A 27,208-nucleotide genomic window follows, 5' to 3' on the forward strand; every position below is an offset into this window, starting at 1 on the left:
TAAAGGGGTAGGTAGTAAATATTTTAGGCTTTGGCCAGGTACAGTGGCTCATGCCTGTAATCCCAGCACTTTAGGAAGCCAAAGTAAGACAGTCACCTGAGCCCAGCAGTTGGAGACAGCCTGGGCAACAGAGCGAGAACCCCCCTCTACAAAAATATGTCTTTTTTTGTTTTTTGAGAGAGATGAAGTCTATGTTGCCCCCAGGCTGATCTCAAACTCCTGGGATTGATTCACCTGCCTTGGCCTCCCAAAATGCCGAGTTAGCAGGTGTTAGCCACTGTGCCCAGCCAAAAGGTTTATTTTTTTTTGAAGTAAATATTTTAGGCTTTGTGGGCCACAGAAGGTCTCTGGCTGTGTGTGTGTGTGTGCATGCATGTGTGCTGTAAAAACCATTCTTGGCTCAAGGGCTATAGAAACACAAGTCTTTGGCTGCCTTCGTTTATGGACCTCTGCCCTAAACTAATAATTTCAAATGGGCTCTAACTAGCTGGTTTGAAATTAGCTGGAAAAACTTTATTCATCCAGACTTGTGAAGACAAATTGAAGGGAACTAAGTAAGGCCCCCCGCCACTGGTAATTCTGAAGGGCAGGGGAGAAAGGGGTCTCCCAGAGGTTATCCCCTAACATCTGAAAGTACCCTTGACTTTGCTTGGTTTTGTCTAAAGAAACCTGAACCTGGGAAGCTGGCCCCGCTGGACAGGGAACATTTTAAATAAAAACACTAAGAGACAACAAGGCCTGTTTATTTTACAATGACTCCTGAGGTAGTTTATGTGGGAAACAGCAGGCAAGCCATTAAAACCCTCTGGGGCTTAGTTCATTCTGCACACGTCTCACTCTGGCAAAGGGGTTCTCACACGAGGAGGTCAGAGGAGCATGGATCAAGGTGGGCAGGGGGTGGGGGTGAGGCAGGCCTTGGGAAGTGTCTCCAGATATGGATCCTAGTTTCCACAAAATGGCTCAGCAGATTCCACAAACGCTAAGAGAACTTTATTTTAATAAAAATGTCCTCTTTTTCAGGTGACCCCTTCCTCTACCACTAGAAAGCAGCTTTATTGCTAAAAAGCAATCCATTTATTTAGATGTTCTCTTCTTAGGCAACTTTAAACTTTTCCACCGCCGTAACACCACTCTGTATTTTTCACTTTCAGTCTTCTCTTCAAACACTTTTTTCAAGAGAATCCGCATAACTGTCTCTGTTCCTGCTTCTTTATCCTCTCCAATGAGAAGATCCAATGTATCTCCCACTTTCACCTGAAAATTAAAAGAAAACGGAGGCTTGGTTACACTTCAGGAAATCCAGGCCAATGCAAACACTACTGCTTTGAGTTTTCACCACATGATCACGATCCAGAGGAGGGGCAGGTGAGGAAAGGCCCTGACCTTGGTCACTGTCACCTATCCCCAGTGCCTCAGCGTGAAAGGGAGGGTGCCTTGGCCAGGTGTGGTGGCTCACGCCTGTAATCCCAGCACTTTGGGAGGCCAAGCTGGGTGGATCACCCGAGGTCAGGAGTTCGAGACCAGCCTGGCCAACATGGTGAAACCTCATCTCTACTAAAAATACAAAAATTAGCTGGGTGTGGTGGTGGGTGCCTGTGACCCCAGATACTCGGGAGGCTGTGGCAGGAGAATCGCTTGAACCCTGGAAGCAGAAGTTACAGTGAACTGAGATCGTGTCACTGCATGCCAGCCTGGGTGACAGCAGGAGACTCCATCTCAAAAGAAAAGAAAGAAAGGGAAGGTGCCTCAAATACAAGGGCCTCAATATCAGCCGGTGTCCTTCCTTCAGAACTAGACAACTAGCTGTCTGTGGATCGTCCCTGTGCAGAGTAACTCAAATCACATCTATTGGGTGACTTAAGAAAATATTTGAATGGACAGATTTATCTTGGTAACACTGGCAAAAGACAAAGAAAGTGGGGGCAGTCTTAGAGACTGTGTGCACAGTAATCACTACATGCATTAGGAAGACAATTTCCAGTGCAATGCTTGCCTCAACTCACAAAGGTAGAATGCCACAGAAGGCAGAGTTGGATCTGATTCAATGGGTTAAAAGGCTGAGGTCAAACCCATTTTTGCACAGAAAGCAGCTTCAGTTGAGGCAGTGCAATGCATACCCTGGGGCAGTTGTCAGCTCCCAGGCCTAGACACTGGTCTGTGCTGAAGGGACAGCCCAAGACTGGTACCTGGTCTAGGCAGCTCAGGATCTCAAGGGATCTTTTCAGACACTCAAGAAGGGCCAAACAGGGCCGAGCACGGTGGCTCACACCTGTAATCCCGGCACTTTGGGAGGCCAAGGTGGGTGGATCACTCGTGGTCAAGAGTTGGAGACTGGCCTGACCAAAATAGTGAAACCCCGTCTCTACTAGAAATAAAAAATTAGCTGAGCTTGGTGGTGCACGCCTGTAATCCCAGCTACTTGGGATTGGGAGGCTGAGGCAGGTGAATTGCTTGAACCCAGGAGGCGGAGGTTGTGGTAAGCCAAGATGGCACCATTGCACTCCAGCCTGGGCAACAAGGGCAAAACTCTGTCCCCCTCCAAAAAAAAAGAAGGGCCAAACAGACCCAGCTGCCACATGCTGCTGCTTCTACTAAAACACAAGCCAGGGATGACTGGGAGCCATCTCATACCCCTCACCACTGCTTCCAGTAGCGGGTGGGCAAGCCCAAGTGCGGACCACTGATAGCAGTGGGCACACATGGCCATTTAGAAGGCTACTAGAGGGCTTCTGTGTAAGAAGTATGGTGTCAAATGCTGACTTTTATTTTACAAGTAATGTTCTCTAAGGCAGACACAACTTCAGACTGTGAGACTTTCAACCTCACCAGAACAAGTCCGTGTGTATTCTCCCACCCACTCAAGACCTCTGCAGGCCCAAAAGTCAAGTCCACAACATGGGCATGCACCCTGCTTGCCACAACACTATACTGGCCAAACCAGGAAGCCCACAGTAGCTGGATATAAAACTCACACAGGGGCAGATTTTAAACCATTAACTCCCTCTCCTCCTTCTCAGCCTCTCCCGTGGGCTGTGAAGCAGAAAAGCTCACACCACTGCTATGGTCACGACTGTTTCTCCTGGCCCTAGGTTCAATTTTTGAAAATGACTACTTCAGCCTGTGTGAACGTTTTAAAACATCTGTCTAGATTTTTATCTGTCTAGAAATACAGGCCAGGCGCGGTGGCTCATGCCTGTAATCCCAGCACTTTGGGAGGCTAAGGAGGGTGGATCATGAGGTCAGGAGTTCAAGACCAGTCTGGCCAACATGGTGAAACTCCGTCTCTACTAAAAATACAAAAATTAACGGGGCATGATGGCAAATGCCTGTAATCCCAGGTACTCGGGAGGCTGAGGCAGCAGAATCGCTTGAATCTGGGAGGCAGTGAGTCGAGATCACGCCATTGCACTCCAGCCTGGGCAACAAGAGCAAGACTCTGTCTCAAAAAAAATACAAGGCTTGTGAACTCTGCTTTACCTTTTTGGCATAACCTTATTTCATTCAAATTATTATGATTTTTAAAGTGTTTATAGAGATGAAGTCTCACATGTTGCTCAGGCTGGAATGCAATGGCTATTCACAGGCACAATCATAGTGCACTGCAGCCTCAAACTCCTGGGCTCAACAATACTCCTTCCTCAGCTTCCCAAGTGGCTGGGACTACAGACAAGCACCACCTTGCTCAGCTAAAATTCTTTTTTTTTTCTTTTTTTGAGACAGAGTCTCGCTCTATTGCCCAGGCTGGAGTGCATTGGCGCAATCTTGGCTCACTGTAAGCTCCACCTCTTGGAGTCAAGCGATTCTCCTGCCTCAGCCTCCTGAATAGCTGGAATTACAAGGAGCCTGCCACCATGCCCAGGTAACTTTCTTTTTTTTTTTTTTTTTTTTGAGCAGTGGCCGAGTGTCAGCTCACTGCAAGCTCCGCCTCCCGGGTTCACGCCATTCTCCTGCCTCAGCCTCCCGTGTAGCTGGGACTACAGGTGCCTGCCACCTCACCCGGCTAGTTTTTTTTATTTTTTAGTAGAGACGGGGTTTCACCGTGTTAGCCAGGATGGTCTCGATCTCCTGACCTCGTGATCCGCCCGTCTCGGCCTCCCAAAGTGCTGGGATTACAGGCTTGAGCCGCCACGCCCGGCCAACTTTCTGTTTTGTTTAGTAGAGACGGGGTTTCGCCATGTTGGCCAGACTGGTCTCAAACTCCTGGTCTCAAGTGTTCTGCCTGCCTTGGTCTCCCAAAGTGCTGGGATTACAGGTGTGAGCCACTGCACTCGGTCTACAATTCATTAAGTAATATATGCGATACAAAATTTAGAAGATACAAAAGGGTATACAAAGAAAAGGTATATAGGCCAGGTGAGGTGTCTCATGTCTGTAATCTCAGCACTTTGGGAGGCCAAGGTGGGTGGATCACTTGAGGTCAGAAGTTCAAGACCAGCCTGGACCACACAGTGAGACCCTGTCTCTATGAAAAATAAAAAAATAGCCAGACATGGTGGTGTGCCTGTCATATCAGCTACTCGGGAGGCTGAGGTGGGAAGATCACTTGAGCCCACAAGTCAAGACTGCAACGAGCTGTGGCTGCACCACTGCACTCCAGCCTGGGAAACCGAGCAAGACCCTGTCTCCAAAATAAAATAAAAAGAAAAAGAAAAAGAAAAGAAAAGAAGATATACAAAGAAAAGGATACTCTATGTATATCCTTTCATGGAGATATTGTGCATGATGTCTGCCTCTCTAAAGAGCAGGCTAGTGTGTGGCTAAGGAATGAATCCCTTTGGGGCTTCCTTGTAGCGTAGAAAAGGGGTGTTCCTCCTTTACCCGACTGATCCCAGGAAGAGATGAGTTTAGGAAGGATTCACTCCCCATACTTGGGCACCACACAGCCACTGTTTAATCAACAATTACCCAACACCTACCACACCCTGGGTTTCACCTGGTTTTCAGCTCAAAGAAAAGCTTTGCTGAATTGCAGGCAGCGAAGGTTAGAGCTGCAGCACCAGACAAGCACCTGACCCTTTGGGGTCAGCAGCCAGGCACTGGCTCCACAGAGCAGACCGGGGAAGGCGAGGCATTCTTTACTCCCCTCCATGGCCCTGTCCCTCAGCAGACACAAAGCAAAACTGGCTGGGATTAGGGGCTGTTCCAAATATCTACATTTCAAATCTCCAGTTAGCTGCAGTTTCTATGGCTACCAGGCCTCCTAGTAACAAGACAGCTGAGTGTTAATAATGCCCCCTTCCTTTGCTGACCCTCACAAGAAACCTGGAAGGCAGCTGAGACAACAGAACACCCAAGGCAGAATGAAGCAGCAGCAATTAGGCTGTAGTTAACAACATCACAAAACGGTGGGGGGAGAAAATTGTCTAGTGGGGTTTGTAAATGAGGCCCCAGCACAGAGACAGGGTTTTCAGGGAGTAATCATTCTTTACTCCAAGAACACATCTTGTTTTTGGAATACTGCAGCTTAGAAGGAGGGCAGGCTAAAGGAGGAAAAAGCAATTCAGAGATGAGAAGGGTTTATGACTGCATGCAGCTCACTGAGCAACAGCTAACAGCCACAGTCCCAGCCTGCTGGTTCAAGTCAGGGGTATCACCAGTGCCTTGGGACTTGGGGGCTGAGACAGCATGGGGGACTTTTCCCTTCTGCCCACAGAGCTGCAAGAACCGGCATGATCCCAGTTAGTAAGGACAGCAGGAAGCCTCAGTGCTCACCCAAATGCACAGCTTGACAGCCTCAATGTCCCATGTCCTAGGGCAACCGGATGTAGCTTGGATCCTCCAACCCCAGGGATATTTTGAAATATGAAAGATGAAATCAAAACAATCTCCAAAGTACGTCTAACTTCTCTGGAACCTTTGTTCCCTGAACACAGAGTTAGATTATGTCTTCCAACACCTCACATGTCTTGTGTCTTCCACACTTTTTAAGGGTCTCTGTCTTACCTTTTTATTGTGTTTTGTTAACTTTTATTACCAGTATTGTTTTTTCCAATGATGAAAGTGATACATACGCATGGTGAAAAAATTCAGAAAATAAAAAGCATGAAGAAAATTAACATAATCCATAATGCTTCACTTAAAGATAAATGACTAGTAATAGCAGTATTTTAATTCCAGATGTGTATATATATGTAATTTACTTTTACAAAAACATATTTTCTAACAGAATTTTTTTTTTGAGATAGAGTCTCACTCTGTCGCCCAGCCTGGAGTGCAGTGGCGCCACCTCAGCTCACTGCAAGCTCTGTCTCCTGGGTTCATGCCATTCTCCTGCCTCAGCCTCCTGAGTAGCCGGGACTATAGGCGCCCGCCACCACGCCCAGCACTTTTTTTTTTTTGTATTTTTAGCAGAGATGGGTTTCACCATGCTAGCCAAGATGGTCTCGATCTCCTGACCTTGTGATCCGCCTGCCTCGGCCTCCCAAAGTGCTGGGATTACAGGCTTGAGCCACTGTGCCTAGACAGAATATTTTTTTTTTTTTGAGACAGGGTCTCACTCTGTCACCCAAACTGGAGTGCATTGGCATGATTATGGCTCACTGCAGCCTTGACCTCCCAGGCTCAGGTAATCCTCCCATCTCAGCCTCTCGGCACTCCTCAAGTGCCCGCCACCACGACCGGCTAAGTTTTTGTTTTTTGTAGAAATAGAGCTTTGCCATGCTGCCCAGGCTTGTCTTGAACTCCTGGGCTCAAGTGATCCGCAGGCCTCAGCTTCCAAAGTGCTGGGATTACAAGCATGAGCCACTGTGATTTTTTTATATATGATTTATTGTTAGAAAAGTGGAGACTGGAAACACATTTTCTTGTAACTGACTTTCACTTAACAACAGTATTGATATGGACTTGTCAGAAAATACAGAACACATCATTTTTTATAGCTGCTCTGCACACAAAGCTGTGCATCCAGCAAGCACTCACTGGGTACTGCTGAGCTGTACAGAACTACACATCTGCTCAGATACCACTGGCCAAAGAACAACTCTACATGGATCAAATGTTTCTTTGAAATCTGATTATGTGGATTCCATGAGGGCTAACATTAATGACCTGGAAGTTTAATTAATGGATTTCTGCCAGTTCGAACAGTGACGTATTCTAAAATTTTAAAAGGGAGAAGCTTCATCAGAAGGTCATTAAGGCTGCAAAAGTGAAAGTGCCTGTGTCTGAAGCCTGTAGCTGATTCCCACCAGCTTGAGCTGGAGGACCACAGAGGACCTCAGAGAAGGAAGAGGAGCCAGAGGGAAAATTTGGGGCAGCATTAATTGAGTTACTAGCAGAGTAAGTGATGAAAACATCTGGCTGTCATTTTAGGTTAGTATCTCACCGTTCTGCTTTTCTTCCATAATTTTTCCTCATTCAGCCTGAGTTCACCTTTGTAGAATGCATCTTCCACTTTGCTACAAAAAAAAAAAAAAAAAAAGCAGCAATGTACACAATTTGGGTCATGGGTACACTAAAGCCCAGACTTCATCACCACGCAATATATCCATGTAACAAAATGGCACCTCTACCCTCAAATCTATTTTTTGTTGTTTTTTGAGACAAAGTCTCACTTTGTTGCCCAAGCTGGAATACGGTGGTGTGATCTTGGCTCACTGCAACCTCCACCTCCCAGTTTCAAGTGATTCTCCTGCCTCAGCCTCCCAGTAGCTGGGATTACAGGCACACGCCAACATGCCTGACTAACTTTTGTATTTTAAGTAGAGACAGGGTTTCACTCTGTTGGCCAGGCTGGTCTTGAACTCCTGACCTTGTGATCCGCCCACCTTGGCCTCCCAAAGTGCTATGATTACAGGCATGAAACACTGCGCCCGGCCCTGTATCTATTTTTTTAAAGGTAAAGTGCTTTAAAATACAGAAATATACTCAATACAATCGCAGGTGACCCTTGGCCAGCACGGGCCCAAACTGTGCAGATCCACTTATATGTGGATTTCCTTTAGCCTCTGCCACCCCTGAGGGCAAGTCCACGCCTCCTCTTCCTCCTCCTCCTCCACCAGGATGAAGACCTTCATGATGATCCACTCCCACTTAATAAATAGTATATATATTTTCACTTCCTTATGCTTTTCTTAGTAACATTTTCTTTTCTCGATCTTACTTTATTGTAACTGTGTATCAGTAAGGCCTTCGGTCAACAGTAGGCTATATCAGTAGTTAAGTGTCAAAAGTTATATGTGGCATTTCAACCGCATGGGGGTTGGCACCCCTAACCCCCACACTGTTCAAGCATCAACTATATACAAGTTTGAGAGAAACATTTGCCATTATTATTTTTTTTTTTTGAGACAGATTCTTGCTCCATCGCCTAGGCTGGAGTGCAGTGATGCGGTCTTGGCTCACTGCAAGCTCTGCCTAACGAGTTCACACCATTCTCCTGCCTCAGCCTCCCAAGTAGCTGGGAATACAGGTGCCTGCCACCATGCCAGGCTAATTTTTTTTATTTTTTATTTTTAGTAGAGATGGGGTTTCATTGTGTTAGTCAGGATGGTCTCGATCTCCTGACCTCGTGATCCGCCCACCTCGGTCTCCCAAAGTGCTGGGATTACAGGCTTGAGCCACCGCGCCCAGCCCTCCATTAATGTTTACTCTGACAGTGATTCTCCACAGTCTCCATTTTGAGTCCTGGGAAATGGAAAGTCACCTGCTCTGGTGTGTATCTAAAACAGGGAGACCAAAGGGCATTTCTAAATAGATGTCGAACTGCTGCAAAGATTTGCTAGTGCTCTTGGGCAGTTAATTGGATGGAGCCTTAAGAGAGGTTTTAGCATACATGTCAAGCTCCATTCTGGACAGGGGCCTGGGGTACTCCACCTGACTCCCAGTGCAGAGATCACATGGCCAGGCTGTAGCTCTGGTGATTCATGACAGCCAAAGTGAGTGGGCACTGCCTTCCCCTCAGATACCTGCTCTGTACACTGAGAGAAAAACCAGACACCACGTGTATGGCAAGGCTATTAAGAAACCCTCTGCCAGTTTGTACTGAGGCTGGGGAAATTCCAATCTGACAGCTGCTGTTCTCTCTGAACTGAAATCACTGCAACAAGACCAAGGGAGGAAGCAGCTAAAATCAGTACACCCTTTCTTTTTGATGATCTGATTCCAGGGGACTAACATGTGGAGCTCGGCTTAATAATAACAGCAGCAGTTTCTACTCTGGGAGAAGAGAGGCCTCCTTATTAGTTTGCCAGAGTTTAGAGAACATTCTCTAATGGCACCCTAATCAGAATGCCAAGGGCGGGGCCTGTGGGCTGGCTCATTTTTATGAATCTATTTTTTTTTTTTCTGAGACGAAGTCTCGCTCTGTTGCCCAGGCTGGAGTGAGGTGGCACGATCCTGGCTCCCTGCAAGCTCCACCTCCCAGATTCACGTCATTCTCCTGCCTCAGCCTCCTGAGTAACTGGAACTACAGGCACCCACCACCACGCCCAGCCAATTTTTTCTATTTTTAGTAGAGACGGGGTTTCACTGTGTTAGCCAGGATGGTATTGATCACCTGACTTCGTGATCCACCTGCCTCAGCCTCTCAAAATGCTGGGATTACAGGCGTGAACCACCACGCCCAGCCCTTTTTATGAATCTCTTAAGCTTCAAGGATTAAAAAATTAAACTATGACATTAGGTCATAAAGGTACAAATTACACAAGACGTTTTTCTGCATTTATTCATATCACAATTCTTACATTGTATACAATATGCATGCAATCATTCCTAAGGGAATAAATGAACAATGAAGGCCACTATTCTTATATAATTAATCTAGCAGAGAGGGAATCAGAATACTAAAGAAATCTTTGCTGGGCGCAGTGGCTCACGCCTGTAATCCCAGCACTTTGGGAGGCCGAGGCAGGCAGATCATGAGGTCACAAGATCGAGACCATCCTGGCTAACACAGTGAAACCCTGTCTCTACTAAAAAAATACAAAATATTAGCTGAGTGTGGTGGCGGGCGCCTGTAGTCCCAACTACTTGCAAGGCTGAGGCAGGAGAATGGCGTGAACCCAGGAGGTGGAGCTTGCAGCGAGCCGAGATCACGCCACTGCACTCCAGCTGGGGTGACAGAGCGAGATTCCGTCTCAAAAAAAAAAAAAAAAAAAGAAATCTGAAAAGTTAGACTCAATACCTCTATTATACATGAACATATGTAGTATTTTCTTCAAAACAGCCCACATATATTGAGTACCTACTATGTGCCAGACACTGTTATAAGTGCTTGACATAGATATATACGCACTCAATCCTAGCAACCACTCTCTAAACTAGGTTCTATCATCTTCATTTTACAGATGAGAAAACTGAGGCTCAGAAAGTTTAAGTAACTAACCCAAGGTTACACAGAACCTTGTAATCTATGTAAGGACTGAAACCCCAGTAATCTGGCTCCAAAGCCCACATTCTGTTTTTTTTTTTTTTTTGGAGACGGAGTCTCACTCTGTCACCCAGGCTGGAGTGCAGTGGCGCCATCTCAGGTGACTGCAAGCTCTACCTCCGGGTTCACGCCACTCTCCTGTCTCAGCCTCCTGAGCAGCTGGGAGTACAGACGCCCGCCACCACGCCCAGCTAATTTTTTGTATTTTTAGTAGAGACTGGGTTTCACCGTACTAGCCAGGACAGTCTTGATCTCCTGACCTTGTGATCTGCCTGCCTCAGCCTCCCAAAGTGCTGGGATTACAGGCATGAGCCACGGTGCCTGGCCAAAGCCTGCATTCTTAATCATCATCTTATTATACATCATGCTGTTAATTCTAAGAGGTGCCTTTTTTTTTTTCCCAGATGGAGTCTTGCTCTGTTGCCCAGGCTGGAGTACAGTGGCACAACCTTGGCTCACTGTAACCTCTGCCTCCCAGGTTCAAGCAATTCTCCTGCCTCAGCCTCCCAAGTAGCTGGGACTACAGGCGCCTGCCATCTCGCCTGGCTAATTTTTGTATTTTTAGTAGAGAAAGAGTTTCACCACATTGGCCAGGCTGGTCTTGAACTCCTGACCTTGTGATCCACGCAGCTCGGCCTCCCAAAGTGCTGGGATTACAGGCATGAGCCACCATGCCCAGCCGAGGTACCGTTTCACATTATAGCATTTGTGAAATATCCCGGTGCATTTTATGCTTGCTACATACATCTAATATGGTGATTCATTTTCTCCTCAAGAAGCTGTTATTAAATCAATGGTTCACCTTACAGTCAACTGTGTCTTAGATTCAAATTTTCTAATATGGCACATGGGATTTGCAGGCAGTCACTTGACTTCTTTGGAAATCAGTTTGCTCATCTATAAAATGAAATAATTGAAACAGGTTATCTATAAAGGTCCTTTTATTGTGGTTATTCTTCACCATAATATGGGCCAAGTGATTTGGAATGCTACATTAAAATAACATGACTACGAGTGAGTTTATAATGAAACGTGTATCATACTCACTTTCTCCCAATATCTAGCCCCGTCTTCAAGACAACATCATACCGAAAAGACTGCACTGCTTTTTCCAGGTCTTTATAGTCTTTGACTACAGTAGGGTCATCCTCAAGCTCCTCTTCCTGCTCACTCATCTCATCATGATCGCTTTCTTCATCAGAGTCCTCTTCATCTACTTTATGCAGAGACTTTTTAGTAGATTTTGTAGATCTTATATTACTTTTGAGTCTTATGGAAAAAGGAAAAATATATTCTGGAGATAGTAAAAGTCCTCGGAGTCTCAGTGAGAAAATATTATAAAAAAGTGTTTTATAATTTGGTGCACGTAACTTGGTACTAGAAAAATACAAGTATCGATTCCAGGAAGTACAGAGTTTGTATGACGCAGGTGTCCCTCGGAGAACACCCCAGAGTCCAATCCAGGCATCTGGCTTTCTTAAAACACCAGGAAGCAATTTAACACTAGCCATAGCCATGGCGCTTATAATCTGAAACAGATAATAAATCAGTTTTATCTCACAAGTGCAGTGTCATGACGTTCTTAAAACATAAACCATATGCACTATGCACACTTTGTCTAGTACTATACGTATGCGCCCCTAAAAAGTCCTATCAGGCCTGGCGCGGTGGCTCACACCTGTAATCTCAGCACTTTGGGAGGCTGAGGTGGGCAGAGAGGTCAGGAGTTTGAGACCAGCCTGGCCAACATGGCGAAACCCCATCTCTACCAAAAATACAAAAATTAGCCAGGCGTGGTGGCAGGCACCTGTAATCCCAGCTACGCAGGAGGCTGAGGCAGGAGAATCGCTTGAACTTGGGAGGCAGAGGTTGCAGTGCGCTGAGATCACGCCATTATACTCCAGCCCAGGCAACAAGAAACCACATCTCAAAATTAAAAAAAAAAAAAAGTCGTATCAATCTGCATGTACCAGGGGTCATATATCACAGCATAGTGAATCTTCTAGCTGCAACTAATGTGATTAGCTCATAGGATTGTCAGGAAGGTCCAATGTGATACTAGTATATGTGAAAGCACTGGTTCTACTCTTCTCCCTCCCCCAAATTAGCTTTGGGTACTGACTGCTTCTAAAAAAATACTAACAATAGTTCTCAATGATTTTTGGTTTTTTGAATTTTCAATTTTTTTTTTTTTTTGAGATGGAGTTTTGCTCTTGTTGCCCAGGCTGGAGTGCAATGGCACCATCTCGGCTCACCACAACCTCTGCCTCCCAATTCAAGCAATTCTCCTGCCTCAGCCTCTCCAGTAGCTGGAATTACAGGCATGCATCACCATGCCCGGCTAATTTTGTATTTTTAGTAGAAACAGGGTTTCTCCATGGTGGTCAAGGTGGTCTCAAACTCCCGACCTCAGGTGATCTGCCTGCCTTGGCCTCCCAAAGTGCTGGGATTACAGACATGAGCCACTGTGCCCGGCCTGTTTTTGTTTTTGTTTTTTAAAGGAAAATTCAGAGAGAAAGACTGTTGACTGACATACATTATATCCTTACAACAATGACTTTGCCAAGGAAGGACACCAGATCATGACTTCATGAAATCCAGAGTGAATCTCTAAACTTTATTTCAACCTCCAGCCCTAGCAAATCAGAGGTAAGGGTGAGCAAACTGGACAGACCTGCATTTTAACTCCTTTTACATCTCCTTCCCCATGTTTAACAGAGGCATTAGCTAGCAGACAAGGGGTCTAGAGACCCACAAACTAGGGAATTGTGACAAGTGCTTGTGACATGTCAGAGGGCAATCAATTCCTACAGTTACCTCAAATGTAGGAGAAACCATCTTATGATGGTGGCAGACTCACACCCACCCCCACCCCTGCAAGTATATCAAGAAGGTTTTAGAGACCATGATTTGGTAATGAGGGAAGGGTTTCCATATGATCAACATCCTTGTACTGTGAGTCTGCAAATGACTTTCCTTTGTGCCTAGATTGTACCTTAAGATTGATACCTCTGATTATGGCCCACTCAAAAACATGGAGCTAGCTACTTCCAAATTGTATTTAACATTTTGGGCCTTATTTTCCTGGCAGGGATGAGCATACAACACAATCTCAACTCTATTAATCCACCACTCTTGGGACTCCAATCTAAGTCTTGAAAGAGAAATAAAGCAGACTGAATGTAAAGACTCTATTTCAACATAACTATAATTTGGAACAATTTTAAAATGCTAGGGTGGGCATGGTGGCTCACGCCTGTAATCCCAGCACTTTGGGAGGCTGAGGCGGGTGGATCTCCTGAGGTCAGGAGTTCAAGACCAGCCTGGCCAACATGGTGAAACCCCATCTCTAATAAAATTACAAAAATTAGCTGGGCATGGTGGCATGCACCTATAATCTCAGCTACTTGGGAGGCTAAGGCAGGAGAATTGCTAGAACCTGGGAGGTAAAGGTTGCAGTGAGCTGAGATCACACCACTGCATTCCAGCCTGGGCGACAGAGTAAGACTCTGTCTCTAAAATAAAATAAAATAAAATAAAATAAATAAATAAAATGCTATATAATCCAGAGTATTCTAAAATAAAGACTAGAAACTACCTGAAGTACCTTCAAAAGAAATTTGCCAATAATTACTTTTACACATATTCTAATGTAACAGAGAATGAATAATACCTATTAATAGGAATGCCTTTACATTTTTTAGATTTAATTTGTTTAGTAAAGATGAGGTCTCGCTAATTTTAAATTTTACATAATCAGGCTGGGTATGGTGGCTCACATCTGTAATCCAACCACTTTGGGGTCTAAGGAGGGAGGATCACTTGAGGTGAGCAGTTCAAGACCAACCTGGCCAACATGGCGAAACCCCATCTCTACTTTTAGTACAAAAAATAGCTGGAGCCGGGCATGGTGGCTCAGGCCACCATCTCAACACTTTGGGAGGCTGAGGCGGGCAGATCACTTGAGGTCAGTAGCTTGACACCATCCTGGCCAACACGGTGAAACCCCACCTCTACTAAAAATACAAAAAAATTATCCGGGTGTGGTGGTGGGTGCTTGAACCTGGGAGGCAGAGGTTGCAGTGAGCCGAGATCGCGTCACAGTACTCCAGTCTGGGCAAGCGAGCGAGCCTCCATCTCAAAAAAAAAAAATACATAAAATTTTACGTAATCAGAAATAAAGGAAGAAAACACCAGATTTCAGCATTTCCCAGACTGTCTATTTCATTGATTAGTACAATTAAAATTTTTTAAAAATGTAACTAGGCTAGGAGCAGTGGCTCACACCTGTATCCCAGCACTTTGGGAGGCTGAGGCAGGAGGACTGCTTGAGCCCAGGAGTTTGAGACCAGCCTGGGCAACAGTGAGACTCCATCTCTACAGAAAAAACAAAATTGAGAAAGATACCTCATGGTGGACTCCAAGAAAGATTTCATGCCAAAAGAGTAGGAAGGACATAATCTCAGAATTAAACAACTTTTTTTGAGATGGTGTTTCGCTCTTGTTGCCCAGGTTGGAGTTAAATGGCTCAATCTCAGCTCACCGCAACCTCTGCCTCCTGGATTCAAGCACTTCTCCTGCCTCAGCCTCCTGTGCAGCTGCAATTACAGGCATGCACTACCACACCCAGCTAATTTTGTATTTTTATTACAGATGGGGTTTCTCCATGTTGGTCAGGCTGGTCTCGAACTCCTGACCTCAAGTGATCTGCCCGCCTCAGCCTCCCAAAGTGCTGGGATTATAGGCGTGAGCCACAGCACCCGGCCAGAATTAAACTTCTTTAAGATGAATACATTCAGCATTATAAGAAATCAACTGTTGTCATTTATTTTTCTCACTGTGGGTCTAGGAAAACTTTGGCACAGGTTTGTATGGCCAGTGGCCCAGTGTTGGCAACAGTAGTATATTTGAATATCAGGGACATTAACTTAAATTAGATGCCCCCCCAAAAGTCATAACTAGAAAAGGTTGAGTATATACCCCCTACATGCAACAATTTTTTTTCATAAAATTTCTGATTATATGTATATAAAATAAATTTTCATGTAGAAAATTTGAAAAAATATGAGGAAAATTGGCCGGATATGGTGGTTCATCACCTGTAATCCCAGCACTTTGGGAGGCCAAGGCTGGCAGATCACCTGAGGTCAGGAGTTTGAGACAAGCCTGGCCAACATAGTGAAACCCTGTCTCTGCTAAGAATACAAAAATTAGCCAGGCATGGTGGTGGGCACCTGTGATCTCAGCTACTCGGGAGGCTGAGGCAGGAGAATCGCTTGAACCCAGGAGGTGGAGGTTGCAGTGAGCCAAGACTGTGCCATTGCACTCCAGCCTGGGCGACAAGAGTGAAACTCCATCTCAAAAAAAGAAAATTAAAACCAGCCCTAGTCCACTCCATGTTAACCACTGTAAGATTTTGGCATACATCCTTCACAATGTAAAATCTGAAGAAAAATAATTAACTCATAAGCACAGCCTCTCATACTCTCCCAACCACCCAAAACACACAGGAAGGTTTAGCCATAGGTGGCCAGAGCTCTCTAACATCATCCCCAGGAAGTCTGTGCTGGTCCTAAATCCTAGAGTCATTATTAAAAGTTTTACTTCGGCGGCTCATGCCTGTAATCCCAGCACTCTGGGAGGCCGAGGTGGGCGGATCACCTGAGGTTGGGAGTTTGAGACCAGCCTGGCTAACATGGAGAAACCCTGTCTCTACTAAAAATACAAGATTAGCCCTGGGTGTGGTGGTGCGTGCCTGTAATCCCAGCAATTTGGGAGGCTGCGGCAGAAGAACTGCTTGAACCTGGGAGGCGGAGGTTGTGGTGAGCTGAGATTGTGCCATTACACTCCAGCCTGGGCAACAAGAGTGAAACTCTATCTCAAAAACAAGAAGAAAAAAAAAGCAGCCTCTGCGGGATGACTTTGTGCGGTTCCCTCATTTTGCAGATGAGTACAAACAAAAGCTGAAGCAATTTAAGAATAAGCTAAGTGGCACAGCTAGTAAAGGAGATGGAGTCTTACTCTGTTGCCCAGGCTGGAGTACAGAGGTACAATCTTGGCTCACTGCAGCCTCCACTTCCTGGGTTCAAGTGATTCTCATGTCTCAGCCTCCCAAGTAGCTGCAATTACAGGCATGTGCCGCTGTGCCCGGCTCAGCTTTGTATTTTTGTTGTGACAGGGTTTCACCACGTGGCCCAGGCTGGTCTTGAACTCCTGACCCCAGGTGATCCACCTGCCTCAGCCTCCCAAAGTGCTAGGATTACAGGTGTGAGCCACCACGCCCGGCTGGTCTTCTTAAGGCTCATTGTTTTTACTGTGGGCCAGGCATTGCTCTACACGTGAACTCATTTATTCCTTGCAACAAGCCCATCTCAGCTATAGGGTCACACAGACACTACTCAAATCTAGGCATCCGAGCTCCAAAGCCTAGACTCATTACTACCATGCTGAACTGTCCATCAGTCTTCCAACTCCAAGTTAAGTGCTCTTTCTTCCACACCCTGACATCTATTTTCTTATTTTTTTTCTGGAATAAAAACTCACCAACTAGTGCAATACCAGAAAGAACAGATAGTTTTCAGGGACAGAAGAGTGGGAGGAACTGCTGCCCCAACTTAGAAGAAATCCTAAGAGAAGACACCTAGGGGAGGGAAGTACCCATGGCTAGGGGTAGAAGTCCTGTTTCTGTGTCAGACCCCGGGTGCCCACATTCCCCATCCGTAAGTCCTATTTTTATTTTTATTTATTTTTAGTATCTTTTTTACCCTCTTCCTGCCTTTGAAAAAAGTCCTAGTTTTTACCGTACCGTTGTTTACTTTGAGGAATGAGTAGATATGATGTGGCTCTCTGCCGATGTCACAAGCAGAGTTACATCTACCTGCATTAGGAAACCTTTCCTAGCAGAAAATAACCATTTAGAATCAGATGCATTTGTAAACTCAACAAACATACCAAAATGTCAAGCCACGAATTCCCTTGTGTTTATTAGCTACTCACTACCTCTCACTGTGATCAGCTTAACTTTCTAGCAGGGAAACAGTTGCAGATGTTGGAAGCTTAGATAAAGTTCATTAAAAACATAAAATTGAGGAAACACATTAACCTAATTCTTGCTGGAGATGACGACCATTTGTAGTTGTCAGCAGTGGGCACTCAGGGTCACAAAGGAGGACGCAGATTCTGCCTCAGAACTTTGTTACTATTTTTTTGAGATGGAGTCTCCTTCTGTCACCCAGGCTGGAGTGCAGTGGTGCGATCTCAGCTCACTGCAAGCGCCACCTCCCAGGTTCACGCCATTCTCCTGCCTCAGCTGCCCAAGTAGCTGGGACTACGGGCACCCGCTACCACGCCCGGCTAATTTTTTGTATCTTTAGTAGAGACGGGGTTTCATCATGTTAGTCAAGATGGTCTTGATCTCCTGACCTTGTGATCCACCCACCTCGATCACCCCAAGTGCTGGGATTACAGGCATGAGCCACCGTGCCCGGCCCTGCCTCAGGACTTTGAAACTGTTCAAGGGAGCCCTGAGTTGAAAGTGGGGGTGCCAGAGAAAAGAACTAACCAGGCACCCAGCTCCTCTCCAACTGAAGCAGCACTGGAGAATCTGGGTTCCTTACAGCTCATTTGGAAAAAAAAAAAAATCTACTACTGAAAAGTTCCTGTCCTTTTGTCATGGTCTCCTCTTCCTCCACACTCCACACAAGCCACATCCTCCTCTACCAAGCCATGCTCCACATGCCCTTTTCCATACTCTGGTTGCACCAACACTATACATTTTTTTTTTTTGTTACTTTCGAATTAAGTCACAAATTATCTCCCAAACTCTAAGGGTAGTGATAAGGCCTACACAGTGCCCTGTTCTTCACTCCTCTGCTCAGGACATACCAAAACCAGTGAATGGTGGCAGATTCAATTTCTAGAAATGAAATGAGCATCCTGCCCATTACTACAGCCACCCCCACAATCACTCGTTTGCTCACATATGCCAAGTGCCTGGGGAGGCCTTGGTATAAAACACACAGTCCTTGTCATCTGGGAACTGCCGTTTAAGTGGAATGTGGACAAGTAAACTGCCTACCATGGCACACATGTGAAAGCAGGTCCAGGGGAGGCTGAACCCTGCACCAGCTGGAGCGCAGAGCAAGGATGCCTACAGAGTTCTGTGAGCAAAGGGCAAAGGTGGCCTGAAACTGAGCCATGGGGAAACATCACGTTATAACAGTAATTTTTTTGCTTGATAATGGACTATTCCATTGGCATGCTGTTATTTTTCTCTCATTCAAGGACGAATGAGGATGAGCATTCAAGGATACTTAGGCTTTTTTTTTTTTTTTTTTTTTTGAGATGGAGTCTTGCACTGTCGTCCGGGCTGGAGTTCAGTGGTGTGATCTCAGCTCACTGCAACCTCCGCCTCCTGGGTTCAAGTGATTCTCCTGCCTCAGCCTCCCCAGTAGCCGGGACTACAGGCACGGGCCACCATGCCCAGCTAATTTTTGTATTTTTAGTAGAGATGGGTTTTACAACGTTGGCCAGCCTGGTCTCGAACTCCTAACCTTGTGATCTGCCTGCCTCAGTCTCCCAAAGTGCTAGAATTACAGGCGTGATCCACCAAGCCCAGCTCACGCATTCTTGCTCTGCGCTCCAGCTGGTGCAGGGTTCAGCCTCCCCTGGACCTGCTTTCACATGTGTGCCCTGGCAGGCAGTTTACTTGCCCACATTCCACTTAAATGGCAGTTCCCTGACGACAAGGACTGCGTGTTTTATACCAGGGCCTAGCCAGGCACTTGGCATATGTGAGGAAATGAGTCAATGTGGGGGTGGCTATAGTAAAGGACAGGATGCTGTTACTTTTCTCTCATTCAAAAGCAATCAATGACACAAACCTCTTGCCTCCACACTCCCCAGGTACCAACTCTTTTCTTGCCCCTCTTTAACATAAAACTCCCAAAATGGTTGTCTAACTCTCCTCAACTCCACTCCTTTCATTTTCTAAATCCAAAAGGTCATGTCAGTCCTCATCTTAATTGACTTCTCAGCAGCACTGGAAAAAACTGATTACGCCTCTCTTCTTCACTTGGTCTCCAAGACACCTCACTCTTGGTTTTCTTCCTATCTCTCCTGTGGCTGCTGCTTCTCAAGACTCCTTTGCTGGCCGGGTATGGTGGCTCACGCCGGTAATCCCAGCACTTTGGGAGGCCAAGGCGAGTGGATCACCTTAGGTTGGGAGTTCAAGATCAGCCTGACCAACATGGAGAAACCCTGTCTCTACTACTAATACAAAAATTAGCTGAGCCTGGTGGCACGTGCCTGTAATCCTAGCTACTTGGGAGGATGGGGCATGAGAATCGCTTGAACCCGGGAGGTGGAGGTTGCAGTGAGCCAAGATTGCGCCACTGCACTCCAGCCTGGGCAAGAAGAGTAAGACAACGTCTCAAAAAAAAAAAAAAAAAAAAAAAGAAATTAGCCAGGCACGATGGCGGGCACCTGTAATCCCAGCTACTCAGGAGGTTGAGGCAAGAGAATCACTTGAATCTGGAAGGCGGAGGCTGCAGTGAACCGAGGCCATTGCACTTCAGACTGGACAACAAGCGTGAAACTCTATCTCCCCCAACCCCAAAAAAAGGAGACTCCTTTGCTGTGTCCTTCTCCTCTCCCTGACATCTTTTTTCTTTTCTTTTTGAGACATGGTCTTCCTCTGTCGCCCAGGCTGGAGTGTAGTGGTGCGATCTTGGCTCACTGCAACCTCTGCCTCCTGGGTTCAGGCCATATTCTCCCACCTCAGCCTCCAAAGTAGCTGGGATTACGGGCGCCTGCCACCACACCTGGCTAATTTTTATATTTTTAGTAGAGACAGGGTTTCACCATGTTGGCCAGGCTGGTTTGGAAATCCTGACCTCAAGTGACCCACCCACCTCAGCCTCCCAAAGTGCTAGGATTACAGGCCTGAGCCACTGTGTCTGGCCCTCCCTGATATCTTAAAGTTGGAGGGGCCCAGGCCTCTATCTTTGGTCCTCTTCTCTTCCACATTCACTTTATCCAGCTCACCTCTTAAGTGTACCCAATTAAGTCTTACAAATGCATTATCAAGACACCAATCATTTCTGTGGCTTTAAATACCACCTATATGCCAACCACACCCTAATCTATATTCCCATTCCAGGACTTTCTCCCAAATTCCAGACTCCTACATCTGTGCAGAAAATAATTAATATAACAGGCCTGAGATTGCTATCCTTAGAATGCCTGCTTGCATAGTTGGCCCATGGCTAGTGTCTGGGAACTTGAACTTCATGAGGGTTCCCACAATTCCCACCTGGATAAGAGCGGCTCACTGTGCTGGAACTGTACGATGTGATTCTGAACAACTGCGTTTTTCTGGGGCAGCTGAAATTTTGGCACACTCTAGGCAGACAGTGCCTATGTGACTTTTTATTGGAAAAATGAGCTCTATGAGCTTTCCTGATAGAGATCTCTCACGTCTTGTCATAATTTGATGCTGCAAGAATTAAGCATACCCCATGTGACTCCACTAGGAGAGGACTCTTAGAAGACTGCACCTGGTTTCCTCCAGACTTTGTCCCATGCATCTTTTCCCTTTGCTTATTTTGCTTTGTATCCTTTTGCTATAATAAATCACAGCTGTGAATATGACTATGTGCTGAGTCTTTGGGTCCTCTTAGTGAATCAATGAACCTGGGGACCTGCAACACAATATCTAACTGCCTATTTGACACCTCCATGTGGATACATAATAAAGTCATTCATACGATGTCACTCCTTTCCTCAAATCCCTACAAAAGCACTCAGAGAAAAGCAAAGTCTCTACCATGTTCTAAAGGCTCTACAGGATCTGGTGCTCCCTCAGCCCCCATTTCCTCTCCAACCTCATCTGCAATCTGACTCTTGCAAATTCAGCTTCAGCAACACTGGCCTCCTCCCCTTAATTAAGCACTCACCATGTGCCAAGCACTAATTTGGGCAGTAGAAATTCAGCAGAGGAAAAACACGGATGAAGATTCCTATTCTTGTAGAGTTTATATTCTAGTAGGGGAAACAGGTACACACAAAAAAATCACCGTGTAAATTACACGATAGCTGGTGGTTAATGCTCTAGGGGAAGAAAGTGGAACAGGGTAAGGGGGATTGAGAGGGCAAATGAAGTCAGGCAGGTGGCTCACGCCTATAATCCAGCACTTTGGGAGGCAAAGGCAGGAGAATCGCTTGTGTCCACGAGCTTGAGATCACCCTGGGCAACACAGTGAGATCTAAAATAAAAATAGGCCAGACGCAGTGGCTCATGCCTGTAATTCCAGCACTTTGGGAGGCCGAGGCGGGAGGATCACTTGAGGCCAGGAGTTCGAGACCAGCTTGGCCAACATGGTGAAACCTCGTCTCTACTAAAAACACAAAAATTAGCCACGCGTGGTGGCGCACACCTGTAGTCACAGCTACTTAGGAGGCTGAGGCGGAAGAATCGCTTGAACCTGGAAGGGGGAGGCTGCAATGAGCAGAGTTCACACCATTGTATTCTAGCCTTGGCGACAGAGCTAGTGTCTTAAAAAACGACAGAACAACACCCCCCTGTGGAATAAAAATTGATCAGAACGGGTGCATTCGAATGAATCAGGAAAAGAACACGCAATGATGGGCCCTGGGAATTGACCTGATAGAAGTTCATTTTAAAAGATCTCTTTGGCGTTGGTGTGGGGTGAATGGAGGAATGATCACGGCAGAAGCTCACAGGAGGTTCTGGGTGACATCTTCAGGAGAGGTATACAATCTGAACTAACCAAAGACTGTAAGAAAAGCAGTGTCTGTAAGAAAAGCAGCGCTGACTTTGATCTGCTTAACGCCAGGAAACGCTCCACATTCCTGAGCCCGTTCACCGCTCCGTAAGATGGAGAAACTGGTCTAAACGCTTTGAAGTCTAATACAGCTAAAGATCCTTCCCTTTACTTGGAGACCTCGGAGGCTGCGGGCTAAGACACGGTCGGGTTCCTCTAGCTCCCTCCCCGCCCCCACGGGCAGTGCACCTTCCTGGGTCCCCAAGGTCAAAGGAAATGGACAACTGCGTTCCCGGGTTCGCAATCTGCATTCAGAGCCAGCAGGAGCGATCGGACGCAGGAACGGAAGTCTTCGCCGCGCTCAATTACCGCAGCCCCCTGCGCAGCCCTGGGCTCGCGGGGCGTCCGGAGGCTGGCAGAATACGGGACACTCATGGGGAGACCCGGCTGGAGCGTGGGCGGGGCGGCAGGGCGAAGTGACAGGGGGCGCGGGCAGGGGGCCCGGCGCGGCGCACCAGCAGAGGCGCACTCACCTGTACGTCAGGCCCTCTCGTCCCTCCCCGCGGCCGCGCGGACTGCAGGCCTCTAGGCCACCCCTACCTGCGCCCCGCCCCTTCCGCCGGCGCCGGCGCAGTGAGAGCGGGTCGGGCGGGGCGCGAGGCAAGGGCGGCAGCGAAGCGGCGACCCCTGCTGGAAGCCGCGTCTCGGAGGACTGAGCGGAAAGTAGGCTCGGGGCACAACCGCAGGCGAGCCCAGCGAAGAAGCCAGCGCCGCCTGATTCCACCTGACCAAAAAGAGCTCATCTTAATTCTTTTTTATTTTTTATTTTTGTTGTTGTTGTTGAAATCGAGTCTCACTCTGTTGCCCAGGCTGGAGTGCAGTGGCGTAATCTCAGCTCACTGCAACCTCCGCCTCCTGGGTTCAAGCGATTCTCGTTCCTCTGTCTCACGAGTAGCTGGGACTACAGGCGTGAGCCACCATGACCGGCTAACCATGTTAATTATTAATGAAGTGATCCTTTCTCTGGGGCCACTAACCCCTTTGAAAAAAATTTTTTTTTTAGACAGGGTCTCACTCTGTTGCCTGGAGTGCAATGGTGCGATCTCGGCTCACTGCAACCTCCGCTACCCAGGCTCAAGCTATTCTCCCCATCTGAGTCTCCCCGGTAGATAGGACTCCAGGTGTGCGCCACCACGGCCTGCTAATTTTTGTTTTGTTTTGTTTGTAGAGATGGTGTTTCGCCATGTTGCCCAGGCTGGGACTCAAGTGAAGCGATCTTCCGGCCTTAGCCTCCTAAAGTGCTGAAATTACAGGTGTGAGCCACCGAGCCTGCCCCCTTTTAACATCTCTGAGAGATATAGGCGTTGTTTCCAGAAAAATGTGCAAATACGTCAGAACTTGCAGTTTCAGGGAACATCTTTTCAAGAATAATGCAATTTACACGTGAGCCAATTCCCCTTTCCCTCCTATCCATCCATCCATCCATCGATCCATCCATCCATCCCTCTCTTATTGGGTCTGTCTCTGGAGAACTCTGACTCGTACACCAAACAAGACGTCACCCTGCAACATTCTAACAAAACTTCTAGTCAAAGTCACAGATGACCTCCACAATGTAAATCCAAAGGTCTGGTCTCATTCCTCAACTTACTTGAGTTATAAGATACCACATTGGTTTCACCTACCTCACTTGCCACTTAATCTTCTTCCCTGTTTTTACTTTTTTTGGTTTTGTTTTGTTTTGTTTTTGTTTTTGAGAATGAGTCTCGCTCTGGCCCCCAGGCTGGAGTGCAATGGCATGGTCTCTGCTCACTGCAACCTCCCCTCCTGGGTTCAAGTGATTCTCCTGCCTCAGCCTCCTTAGTAGTTGGGACTACAGGTATGCACCACCATGCCCGGCTAATTTTTGTATTTTTTTTTTTTTTTTTTGAGATGGAGTCTGGCTCTGTTGCCCAGGCTGGAGTGCAGTGGTGCGATCTTGGCTCACTGCAAGCTCCGCTTCCCGGGTTCACGCTGTTCTCCTGCCTCAGCCTCCCGAGTAGCTGGGACTACAGGTGCCCGCCACCACGCCTGGCTAATTTTTTTTTTTGTATTTTAGTAAAGATAGGGTTTCACCATATTGGCCAGGCTTGTCTCAAACTCCTGACCTCAAGTGATCCACTTGCCTCAAAGTGCTGGGATTACAAGTGTGAGCCACCGCTCCCAGCCTGCTGTGTTTTCATTACATCCTTAGAATGCCAAAGAGTAAGTGCCCCAGGCTTAGACCTCTAATCTTTTTCCTTTTTATCTATCCTAGCTCCCCAGTCGATCTCCAACAATTTCGTGGCTTTACATATTATCTACATGTGGACAATCCTCAAATTTGTATTGCCAGCCGAGATCATTCTCTTGCATTCAAGACTCCAACTGCCTACTTAACATCTTCACTTGGATATCTAATGGAAATCTCAAACTCGATAGGACCAAAACCCAGATCCCAGTCTCATCCCCACACCCAAATGCGTTCCTCCCACAGCATTCCTTATTTCAGTTAAGGAAATAACTGTTAAGGAAATTCCACCCTTCCTATTACTTAGGTCAGATATCTTAGCGATACCCTCAGTTTCTCCCTTTCTGTCTCAGCTGGGATTAGAGGTGCGCACTACCACACCTGGCTAATTTTTGTATTTTTAGTAGAGATGGGGTTTTACCATGTTGGTCAGGCTGGTCTCGAACTCCTGACCTCAGGTGATCCACCAGCCTCAGCCTCCCAAAGTTCTGGGATTACAGGTATGAGCCACCACACCTGACCACTTACCTTTCTTCAGGCTATCCTCAGGACAATAACCAGACTGATCCTATTAAATCACAAATCAAATACTGTCATTACTCTACTTAAAACCCTCCTGGGCTGGGCACGGTGGCTCACACCTGTAACCCCAGCACCTTGGGAGGTTGAGGTGGGCGGATCATGAGGACATGAGTTTGAGACCAGCCTGACCAACATAGTGAAACCCTATCTCTACTAAAAATACAAAAATTAGCCGGGCGTGGTGGTGTGTGCCTGTAATCCCAGCTACTCAGGAGGCTGAGGCAGAAGAATAACTTGAACCTTGGAGGCAGAGGTTGCATTGAGCCGAGATAGCGCCTCTGCACTCCAGCCTGGCTGACAGAGCGAGACTCCGTCTCAGAAAAAACAAAAACAAAAAACAAACCCCAAAACCCTCCCAGGCTACCCACCTTATGTTACAGTTAAAGCCAAAATCCTTTCAATGACCTGTGAGGCCTTCTGCATCTGACCTCATCTACATTGCTGACCTCAGCTACACTGCTGACCTCATCTCCCACCACCTTCCTCCTCCCTCTCTGGGTCCAGCCATACTCGCCTCCTTGCCATTCCTGGATGAGGTCCCTGGAAACCTCAGATGATGTCTTGCCTTAGGGCTTTTGCACACCTTCTTCCCTCCATCTGGAATCCTCTTCCCTCAGCTGACCACATGATTTGTTTCCATACTTCCTTCAGGTTTTCACACAAACGTCACTTTCTCAGTGAGGCATTCTCTTAATTATACTATTTTAAATTAACCCCCTACATGATGGCATGTGCCTCTAGTCCCCGCTACTCAGGACTCTGAGGCAGGAGGATTGCTTGAACCCAGGAGTTTGAGAGCAGACTGGGCAAGAGAATATTTTAGATTCAGCCTAAAAAAATTATTAAATTAAATGTCCTAAAATGTTTCAATTTTTCTTCACAACACTAATCACCATCTAATATATTTTCCACGTTATTTAACTCTTCTGTCTACTCCCACTAGAATGTGAGCCCTATCAGGGTAAAAAGCATGTTCAATGTACTGCTGTATCCAATGCCTAGAACTGTGACTAGCACATAGGAGGTTCTGAATAAATAAGAGTTGAGAATAGAATAAATCTACACGTACAGAGATATTCACTGCAGCTTTATTTGTATGATACTAAAAAATGAAAACAACCTGATTTTCCATCAGTGTAATTATTTATTTATTTATTTATTTTTGAGACAGGGTCTCACTCTGTCACCCAGGCTGGAATACAGTTGCGCCATCTTGGCTTACTGTAGCCTCGAAATCCCTGGCTTAAGCAATCCTCCCACCTCAGCCCTCTAATTGTTGTATTTTTTGTAGAGACGGGGTTTCACCATGTTAGCCAGGATGATCTCGAACTCCCACCCTCCGGTGATCTGCCCACCTTGACCTCCCAAAGTGCTGGAATTACAGGCATTAGCCACCAGACCTGGCCCCATCAATGTTCCTATTTATATTTGTTTCATTTTATTTTACTTTTTGAGATGGAGTCTCACCCTGTTGCCAAGGCTGGAGTGTAGTGGCCCAATCTCAGCTCACTGCAACCTCTGCCTCCTAGGTTCAAGCAATTCTTCTGCCTCAGCCTCCTGAGTAGCTGGGATTACAGGTGCCCACCACCATGTCCAGCTAATTTTTGTGTTTTTAGTAGAGACAGGGTTTCACCACGTTGGCCAGGCTATTCTCCAGTTCCTGACTTCAGGTGATCCGCCTGCCTCAGCTTCCCAAAGTGCTGGGATTACAGGCATGAGCCACCACGCCTGGCACCTATCAACGTTTTAAAAATCTACAAAGTAATAATGATGTTTAACATTTCTTAGAACGGAAGAGCTGGGTATGGTGGCTCATACCTGTAGTGCCAGTACTTTGGGAGGCTGACGTAGGTAGGAGGATCACTCGAGCCCAGGAGTTTGAGACCAGCCTGAACATAGTGAGACCCTGTCTCTAAAAAAAAATAATAAAATTAGCCAGGCATGGTGGCGTGCATCTGTAGTCCCAGCTACTTGGGAGGCTGAGGCAGGAGGATTGCTTGAGCCCAGGACGTCAAGGCTTCAGTGAGCTGTATGCAAGAGCCTCCATTACAAAAAAAAAAAGAAACGAGAAAACTATTTAAAGGATTGATTGAGCCACATCTGTTTGTCCAGCCTACCTGCATGCAATAGGTGATTAGATGGGGAAAAAACCAAAATCGAAACCAAAAAAGACCCGCGAAAGTAGCCCTTACAGTAGATCTGTGA

The 27,208-nt window shown here is 46.5% G+C and overlaps 1 protein-coding gene across 1 annotated transcript; it reads right to left on the reverse strand.

Moving 5' to 3' along the window:
* Positions 1 to 726: 726 nt before the first annotated feature.
* MTRES1 (mitochondrial transcription rescue factor 1) lies at positions 727 to 22,785 on the reverse strand. Its single transcript, XM_023205941.1, has 4 exons — positions 22,686 to 22,785; positions 11,417 to 11,898; positions 7,325 to 7,397; positions 727 to 1,254 (listed from the first exon to the last, which is right to left on the reverse strand). The coding sequence occupies exons 2-4, from the start codon at positions 11,884 to 11,886 to the stop codon at positions 1,075 to 1,077; spliced, it is 723 nt and encodes a 240-aa protein (XP_023061709.1). The 5' UTR covers positions 11,887 to 11,898; positions 22,686 to 22,785; the 3' UTR covers positions 727 to 1,074.
* Between the last annotated feature and the right edge of the window lie 4,423 nt (positions 22,786 to 27,208).

Source organism: Piliocolobus tephrosceles, chromosome 5 (genome assembly GCF_002776525.5).
Source record: "Piliocolobus tephrosceles isolate RC106 chromosome 5, ASM277652v3, whole genome shotgun sequence".
NCBI classification, from domain to species: domain Eukaryota; kingdom Metazoa; phylum Chordata; class Mammalia; order Primates; family Cercopithecidae; genus Piliocolobus; species Piliocolobus tephrosceles.

Bases quoted from the DNA above. Each gene is read 5' to 3' on its own strand.
- MTRES1 (XM_023205941.1), bottom strand. From the start codon at position 11,886: ATGGCTATGGCTAGTGTTAAATTGCTTCCTGGTGTTTTAAGAAAGCCA. The intron at 7,398-11,416 runs GTGAGTATGATA...TTTTTTTTGTAG, and splicing joins GGGCTAGATATTGGGAGAAA to CAAAGTGGAAGATGCATTCT. The intron at 1,255-7,324 runs GTGAGATACTAA...TTTAATTTTCAG, and splicing joins TATGGAAGAAAAGCAGAACG to GTGAAAGTGGGAGATACATT.